General features: G+C 44.8%; 1 protein-coding gene across 3 annotated transcripts; it reads left to right on the forward strand.

Moving 5' to 3' along the window:
• The first annotated feature begins 2,106 nt into the window (after positions 1-2,106).
• Ddit4l (DNA damage inducible transcript 4 like) lies at positions 2,107-6,631 on the forward strand. 3 transcript variants are annotated; one of them, XM_005357331.3, is made up of 3 exons: positions 2,107-2,426; positions 3,101-3,241; positions 4,932-6,631. In XM_005357331.3, exons 2-3 carry the CDS (start codon positions 3,151-3,153, stop codon positions 5,420-5,422), a joined length of 582 nt encoding a protein of 193 aa, XP_005357388.1. In that variant the 5' UTR covers positions 2,107-2,426; positions 3,101-3,150; the 3' UTR covers positions 5,423-6,631. The 3 variants fall into 3 exon arrangements, with proteins under 3 accessions (XP_005357388.1, XP_005357389.1, XP_026639680.1); XM_005357332.3 differs by lacking the exon at positions 2,107-2,426 and adding an exon at positions 2,709-2,850; XM_026783879.1 differs by lacking the exon at positions 2,107-2,426 and having other exon boundaries at positions 2,999-3,241.
• The last annotated feature ends 2,660 nt before the right edge of the window (positions 6,632-9,291 follow it).

A 9,291-nucleotide genomic window follows, 5' to 3' on the forward strand; every position in this document is an offset into this window, starting at 1 on the left:
ATGAATGAAGCTACACACTGAACGTCTTAACAAAGGTTCAGGAGCAACAGCATATACTGAGTAAAATGAAAAACTGGCTGGGGAAATGCAATGAGCATTCCAAGGTAGGAGGCACCAGATGCCAGCATTTCCCCAATCAGATATTAAAGTATCTTTGCGTAGGTATACTTTGTGTAAGTAGTGGCGCTATGAACGCTGTATTTACACGAGGGAGCCCAGAACTTCAACGTTCGCTTACATACCAGCTATGGCGGCCATTTAATGTTGCTTTTTTCTTTTCTTCTTGAATGCCAGATGAGTAAATCATAGGAGTAAATTCTGTAAGCTTGCTTAAGATGAAAGGACTTACTTAGGATTTTGAGAGTTTGTTGTCGTATATTGAGGTGTGAGAGGCATGCGAATTATTCAACCAATGAGTTCTGCTCCTACCCAGCCCTTATTTCAAGTGCCCTCTCAAGCATTTTCACCGACTTAGAGACGTAGTAAAACATACTGCATTTTGATAACCATCTGAAATGTGTGAGTATGATGAGCTTGCTTCTACTCATCAACTATATTCACAACATTTTCAAAAACTTCAGTGTATCATTGATGACCAAAACTACGGCTGTCTTGGTTTCCCTTGATTCTGTTTAAATCCGTAAAATGCTTCATTGCCTTAAGTCATCCCTGTAGTTGCAAAGGTGGATGTTGGTGACAGAAAACGGTTTTAAAACATCTTAGGTGGACTTAAGAAAGACTCTAGCTGCCATATACTGCAGGTATGTGCTCTACACTAGCGATTCCTCTGCCCTGTCATTCCTGGGAGTGTCATTCATTCGGTCAAAAAGAATGCTATTATTTGAAATCTTTTGCGTGTCAGTGAATTATTTTCTGCAGCAAAATCCCAAAGGGTGATGTAAAATTAACTGTAGGTAGGTGAGCCCAGAGTCAATACTACATTCTATGAGTTTCCATAATTTTGGTCCCGTAGAAATACTTAGGAATTGTGTCTAAATTCCCTAAGGAGTGGACATGCGCAATGCCTCTATTTCAACAGTGTCCATTCTGGTCACTTACGATTATAATAGCAACAACTTTCCCTGAAGCAGGCAGCAAGCTTCTGTTACTACCAAGGCTGATGAGATAAGAACAAGAGGCTCTATGGCTGGTGAAGGCCAGAGTGTCGTGATTGGCAGGACACCTGGGGGTGGGGGTCATCTACTGGACCTTCAGGCTCTAACCCCAGGAACCCTTTCTACTGGGCTTAAATGGGCCTGCTTGTTTTCCACTTTTGTTATTAAAATAGAAGTGGGAATCTGCTTTCCCCAGCCTATCAGCATCTCTCTCCTCAGCCTGCCTGACCTTGAGGCAGTGCAGCGGCTCTGGCGAAGTTAAAAATGGACCTTCACGCTGGCTTTAGTTTCGGTTGCTCTGCCTGAAGTGTCCTCCCACTGATCTGTTTAGCACCCCCTCTTTACCGTTTCTGTTGTTGTTTTTCTGACAAAGGGTTTTTAGCCTAGACAGCTGGTCCTGCTTTTCAAGGCCCTAACCTGCAGGTCCTTTGCACTCGTAGTTACCAATGCGCGGGACTGGTGGCGGGAACCTCTCTGCTTGAACCAAACCCCAGCCCCAAGTATCGCCGCACTTTCTTCTTCTTTTGATCGGCTGGGAATACTCACACCTAGCAAATCCTGTGCTGTGGGCGCAGGGTAGCAGGGTAGAGGGAATAGGGTGGCTTGGGGTGTTCGAAGAAACACCCCAATAGGGTTTGGCGGCTTGCTTTTACGGGTGTGCAATCACCTCTGCTTGCTTTTGCCGAGGACTCCTCGCGAGAGTCAGGGGAATTATCCCAGCAGGATAACTCTTTATTCTCCTGCCTCCAAAGGTTTGAAGACCAAAGCCTAAACTTCTTCCAAAACAGGCCTACCAGGAACTTCAGCTTCTGGGAATGGCAATTGCTCCAAACTATCCTGCGGGTGGAGCAGGCAACGGAGATCCCGTTAGTGGTTTTGTTTAGTTTCTTGGCACTGCCCCCCTTCAATTCAAGCTCCCTGCTTTCAGAAGCCAGGTCTTAGAACAGTGCCAGGCTCGCCCTGGCCGCGGAGAAAACGTTTCAGTCACAGATGTAGCATCCCCAAAGATGCCCCATTGATTCCTGAGTGCAGCTGAAGCCAGAGAGCCCTGGCCACATCCGACCACCTGCAGAGACTGGGTGCGGACTGGAGTTGGTGGGTGAGCTGTCAGAACAGGAGCATAAAGACGGCTCACAGAATACCGGCTCAACTAAGCCAAGTACTTATTCAGGATGACACAGCAAAGCCCCAGGCCATGGCTAACAGGACCTGGAGCTTCCTCCTGCCTGAACAGCTCCTTCGCCAAGACCTGGGCAGTCTGAACTTAGAAGAACGCAAGCCGTGGGCAGGAGCAAACATCAAAGAATCCAGGTTAGTGGCCAAAGGGAGGTAGGTGGTCCTTAGGTGAATTACAGTCAGGGTGACCAGGGGCCTACCCAGGAAGCAGCAGGTGTCCGCCCGAGTGGTGGCTGATCTTCAATTCCCAGAGGCTGGTCTGGGCCCCTGTCTTCACTGGGACTGAAAAGCCTGCGACCTGACCCGGCAGGGGCGGGCCGGGGCACGGGGCGGGCGGGTGGCGCAGGTGGGCGTGCCGGCCAGGCAGGGAGGCAGGACCTATAAAGCACTCTGTGTTCCGGAGGCGGAGCGGCAGGGCGCAGCCTGTGCGGGTGGGCGCGGTGACCCGCAGCCTTTGGCTCGCAGCGGGACGTGTGCCGGGGACCACTGTCCAAGGATCGGGCTACTGAGGGACATCTGCCTCAGTTTACCCCCTCACCGTCCGGTGAAATCCCTGCAGGTGAGCAGCCGTCGGAGGCGGGAGTGGGCAGGGTCACTTCCCAGTTATGCTAACTTTCGAGCTACTTTCAACTGGTTGGCTGTAGTTGGCGTCTCTGCTCCCTGGGCTTTGTCAACTTGAGTTACCAAGGCTGGTCCCTCCCTCTGGAAGGGCAGTGCCCGGGCTAGTTCTCTCTGGCGATGCCGGGACTCAGAGAAGCCTTTGCACTTCTTGCGTGCTTTTGCAAACTTCTCTCGCTTTTTCCCTACAGCGCCTTGGGGGAAACGGTTCTGCTCCGCGAGGGAAACAGAGCCGTTGATCATGGTTGCAACGGGCAGTTTGAGCAGTAAGAACCCGGCCAGCATTTCAGAGTTGCTGGACGGTGGCTATCACCCTGGGAGTCTGCTAAGTGGTGAGTCGCCCCGCTGCCCACCTCTCTCCTATCTGAAGGTCGCGGCCCCTCTCTAGATAGAGTAAGCGTCCCTGCCTGAGCGCACGAGACCTCATTCCCTCCTAGACAGAGAAGACTATGAAATCCATCTGAGATGTCTTTCTAAACTTCCTTAGCATTGTCTGCCCACCAGAAACAAACATAACGAGAATACTGCGTTGTTCTAGTCTGCTAACAGGCTCTTGAGGATGAAGTTCCCTATCCCTCCAGGTTGGGACATTATTTAGCTGGGTGTGTTTTAAGACATGCATTTACTTGTGTAACCAACCAGCACCACCTCATATTCCTCCCAAATTCTTCTCTGCCCATTTGCCATCGATTCCCTCTCTTTTCATCCCCAAAGAACCATCCTTCAGTGTTTTGTTACTATGTTAGTTTTGCTTTTAGAGTGTTAGATGATAATGCAATGTGTGTTCTTCTGAGTTGGGTTTGCTTTTCCACAACTTAATATTTTGGAGCTAGATCCTTCCCTATTAATGTGTTACTTTCCATAACTAAGATTCCATTGTGAAATGAATCCGCTATTCTATTCCGAATGTCAGAAGAACAGTTCAGTAGCCCTGGCCCCACGTGAATCATCCTTTGCAACTCTGAATAGCAGTTTCTAAGTTAACAGACCGCTCTACTGTCAAAGATGGTGTGGGCACAGATTAAACCACTTAAGCTCTGTACATCTTCCTCATTTGTAAGATAAGATTAAGATAATCCTATAAGACAAAACTCTAAAATTGTCTGTATTCAGTGTAGCTAAAATATAGGTAAACTATATTTTACCTATATTTACTACAGATATGACTTGTAGTATGTTAGTTAAATAAAAAAGAACAGCGACCTAAGTGAACGCATGAAGTGGAAAACAGGGAGAGGTGATGGAGGTCTGAGGCCACTGTGTGGTGTGGCACCCTGCCAGGTGGTAGGATTAATTTGGAAGGTAGGTGGCCAAATGCAGAGCTATCTATTTTCCTCTGAGCAAACCCAACTTTGTTTTCCTGGGTCTGTTTTGTTTTGCACAGCTAAGAAAAACCTACCCAGCCCAGTTATAAATAACCTCATGAACCTCAAAGGTCCCCTCCTCTGTGAGCAATCTTTAATCAAACAGCTTGAGGCTAAAATTGGACCTCCAGGCCATTCTAGCATAGACTTTTAAAGAAAAATAAAGAGTTGGGTAGCTCATCAGTACTGCGATGGACTTATTTACAAGCACTTGCAATCATTCTGTGTTTTAATACAGACACACCAACGGTCCCTTTTGTGAAGCAAAAGTAATGATTTTTATTCCAGATGTTCTGCTTGTTCGCTGCAAAAACACTAAAATAAACTTGGAAAACCCTACAGAGAGAGCAAGTGAGAAAAGATATAACTAGTAATCTCGGACGACCACGGATAGGTTTTTGCTGCATAATCCTCAAGACTCTGAGGAGACATACCAATCTAAAGAAAAATTTTTGGCACCTAGCAGCGTATTCATCCGAATCTTGAGAGCACGGATAAGCTTTCAGACTTTCACTGCCTATGGGTTAACGGCAAAGTGAGGCACGCTAACTCTCAAAGCTGTATCCAAAGCAGTTAGATGTAGAAGCTAGTAGTGCCAGGCTTTCCTGTGCCAGGAAGACATTGTTTCTTTCGTCTCTAAAACACTCCTTTCTTTCAGATTTCGACTACTGGGATTATGTTGTCCCTGAGCCCAACCTCAACGAGGTGGTATTTGAAGAGACCACGTGCCAGAATTTGGTTAAGATGTTGGAAAACTGTCTATCCAAATCAAAGCAAACCAAACTGGGTTGCTCCAAGGTCTTGGTCCCTGAGAAACTGACCCAGAGAATTGCTCAAGATGTCCTGCGGCTCTCCTCCACGGAGCCCTGCGGCCTTCGGGGTTGTGTGATGCACGTGAACTTGGAAATTGAAAATGTATGTAAAAAGCTCGATCGGATCGTATGTGATGCTAGCGTGGTACCCACCTTCGAGCTGACACTCGTGTTCAAGCAGGAGAACTGCTCGTGGACCAGCCTCAGGGACTTCTTCTTCAGCAGAGGTCGCTTCTCGCCGGGCCTTAGGCGAACTCTGATCCTAAGCTCGGGATTTCGGCTCGTTAAGAAAAAACTGTACTCTCTGATTGGAACGACGGTCATTGAAGAGTGTTAAGGAGGAAAAGCAATTAAAGGTTCCTAATGAGTGGATAATAAACCTCTAAAGCTATTCAGTCAGTCATTTGTGGTTTGCCTGCCTGCCCTCACCAAGAACTCCCAGATCTAGGCCATCTTCCTTCTGTGTCTCTCGCCCATAGCAACCTACTTCAAAGGCTGATTTTTTTTTTTTTTTTTTGGCTTTTAAGACATAATCCAAGAGAGCAAATTGTCCACATAAGTGTCCGTATAGAATGGGATGGAATAAGGAAGAAAAAGAAGCAAGGCACTGCAATTTTATATTCGGTCTCAAATTTAACAGGTAGTCTGGGTAACAGAAAAAGACACACTTGACCTAATTCGGCTCTCATTTGCCTAGGGCTTCTTGTTGTTGCTCTCTCTCTCTCTCTCTCTCTCTCTCTCTCTCTCTCTCTCTCTCCCTCCCTCCTCTCAGAGTGATCTTCTCAATGACAGCATCTTACCAGATGATGTCCAGCCCATCAAAATATCCAGAGATCCAAACCACCAGCTCCCTACTCGAATTTGAAGAGGTCTTACACAAGAGGGCACAGTTAAATCGACGGGCTTAATTAAAATGTCACCTTTTTAATTAAGAGTGAATAAATATCACAGTAACAAGAGCATGGCCTCCCTGCTTGGTGTTCTCCCAACACCCGTGCCCAAGAGACAAACAGTTTCCGTGGTATTTTAATGATTACGGCACTACTTCCAGTGTCTTTGGAGGATCACATCAGCTCAGTTTTCCTAGTTCTCAGCTGTTGAATGTTGTCATATCTTCTTTAGCTAGAGAAAGAGAAATGGCACACAGGCCTTTTTGGCATGTCGTTGATGTGGCTGAGCAAACAGTGATTTTTCATCTATGAAGATGGAGAAGGGGAAGCTCAGATCCCACCCTGGGTCGCGTCCACTTGATAACATTGCTGCTTTATGCCATTAAGATTCTCTGTCCCTAGCGAAGCATCTCACCCCATCATGGTGGCTCATCTCCGGCATCTTCTCGGAACCGGACCACCTTTCACTAACTTCGCACTTCTTAATTGTCGATGTGTTTATATTTGCAGAACCCGATTTGACTTTGAGATGTTGCTGCTGCTAAAGATATGAAAATCCTTTAATAACTTAAGACAACCACTGCACACACCCAGCCTCAGCCCACCTTACATGCCCACTCCTAGGAAACAATAAATGCTTCATTCGGTTGGCTTTTGCCTTATGAGTTTCTGTTTTTATGGCCATGAGGTAATTTACCCTCCACATTATTCTGCTCTATTCAGCAGGGTCTTATCATCCTTGGGTCATGGAAAGAGGTGTATTTAGGTCTCCTGCCCGAGCCTCTAGTATGAGTTCATAAATATCAGAGCCAGCATGACTGGGACAGATGTCCTCAGCCTGGCCTTACACAAACAAGCCTGATGCAGTTACTGGTCCTGCAGGGGACCTGAGACATCACTGCTCCAATGAGCATGTGTTCTAACTAACTGTACACTATGGATGCTGGGACAGACACAAAACAGTCTCCACAGGACTGGGCCTATAGGCAAATCCCTGCTGTTTTGTAGGCTTGTGGATGTCCAGGGTTCTGAAGGCCACTGTGCTTCTGTAGCTGCTTGGAGACATCACCCAGGAGGATGCTGAGGCTTCACAGACACTGACATAGATCCTTTTCCCTCTAGCAGCTGTTACTGGCTCTCTTGCCCATTTCAATTACAAAACAATGATGGCTCAAGGAGGCTCTTACAATGATATTCCTGTTAAAACAAAATTAAAGTCTGCCTATTTTTTACAATAAAACATTATACATTTTTAATTCTCTTCCCCTCTTGGTTTTTTCTGCGTTTGTGTCATGGTCTCCCTACAATAGATTTGACAGGATTTAAAGGAAGATAATGAATTATTCCTTTTTAACAAAGCTATTTTGCACCCTCAGTTATATTATTCCAATTACACTTATTTTGTGTACTTACATATTAGTAAAGAGTGATTTGATTCACAAATTTCCAACTTTCTCATATTTTCAGTAGGAAGATATTAAATGATCTGAGCATCATTGGCAAACAAATCCCAAAGCTCATTATGTGAAAACATTTTGTATAGCTTTCTAAATAGCCATATATATATATATAATGTACAGATTCATTTTTGCTAATAAATTATTTTTAAATGACAACTCCTCTGAATTTTCCTTCAATCATAATTTAAATTTTTTCATATACCTTTTTTGTCTCTTCAAATTAAGGTTCATTATCTCAGAATTCCAGTAACTATCCTCAAACATCTGAAAGATACACTATTACACACACTGAACACTATATAGACAGAGTCAGGAATATCTGCTTTGAAAATAGATCAGAAACTGTATTCTTTGTTTATGCTTGAGATTGAAACCACAGCTTCAAGCACACCAAACAAATACCCTACTACTCACGGACATGGGGCTGGGCTCCAAAAGCAAATGCTGATTATAGTTTCTGGTTAGATAGGAAAAACAAGGAGACAATGTCAGTGTTTGTGATGCATTCCTAGCGGGGCTCCTTTCTGATCTTTTTTTTTTTTTTTTGTTTTTTTGTTTTTTTTTGTTTTTCGAGACAGGGTTTCTCTGTGGCTTAGAGCCTGTCCTGGAACTAGCTCTGTAGACCAGGCTGGTCTCGAACTCACAGAGATCCGCTTGCCTCTGCCTCCCGAGTGCTGGGATTAAAGGCGTGCGCCACCACCGCCCGGCTCTCCTTTCTGATCTTAAAGCCTGTCTATGGGCCAGTAAGATGGTACAGAGGGTAAAGCTTCTGCATGCCACCAAGCCTGACTGCCGAAATCCGGTCTCTTAGACCCAGCAGGTAGAAGGAGAACTCAACTCCTGCAAGCTGTCCTCTGACCTCTGTACAAGTGCTGTGATATGCTCATACCCCCAACATGCACAAAGTAGCATGACTTTTTTTTTTATTTAGGAGATTAAATCAGAGAGGGCTGGTCTATGCATATTTGTGAATGTATATAATAATATGCACTCCTTGATGACATAGATTTAAACAATGATGACAATAATATTGAAGCCCAGTACAGGTTGGCAGCAGATAAGAAGGAAAGGGGGTACATGTGACAAATGAAGAAGGAGGGGCATAACAGTGTCATGAAGAGTCCTGGGCCGCTGCTCACACCCAGCCATTGGTTACAGAGCCACAGGAGGTTTTTCTGAAAGTTCTTTAAAGGTAATAAGAAAAATTCAAATGACCAAGAGAAAAATGAGTGGACAAGAGCTTGAATAGGCTCTTTTATCTAAAAAGGAACTCATATGATCAGCAAATGCATAAAAAAGATACTTAATTTAACTAATAACCAGAGAGATGCAAGTTAAAAGCATTAATGAGAAACCACTGAATACTTATGCATCTTAGCTAACAATTGGCAAGTTCATAACTTGATGAAGTCAAAGCCCTTCGCCCCATGGGAACTGCACCATAGTCATCGAGCATTGTCATGAAAAGTTGATGATTATGGTGTTTTATGAACCAGCCAGCCCATATTTCATTACCAGTGTTCTTTGAGCCATTTTGCTTATTATACATATATAGAAATCACGTTATTGCGGCCTCTGTCATGTTCTCTAATTGCCATCTCAGTTCTTCACCCTTAGTTTTAAAAGTTGGAAATGACGCAAGCTCTAGATCACTGTAAATACTGGCATTTTAAATAAAACCATTACATCATTCTGCTAGGTGTCTCCAATGGGATGTCAGCGGTGCAGTAATATGACACCAGAATCTATTCAGAAAACACTAAAGTGGGCCCTTCCGCAGAAGGATTATTTCCAGTGTTGCTTTTTCTCTGTTTCTGTGTCTTCCCCGCCTTTATTTTTTTTTTTTACTGAATTTT

This window comes from Microtus ochrogaster, chromosome 21 (assembly GCF_000317375.1).
Source record: "Microtus ochrogaster isolate Prairie Vole_2 chromosome 21, MicOch1.0, whole genome shotgun sequence".
In the NCBI taxonomy this organism is placed as follows: Eukaryota; Metazoa; Chordata; class Mammalia; order Rodentia; family Cricetidae; genus Microtus; species Microtus ochrogaster.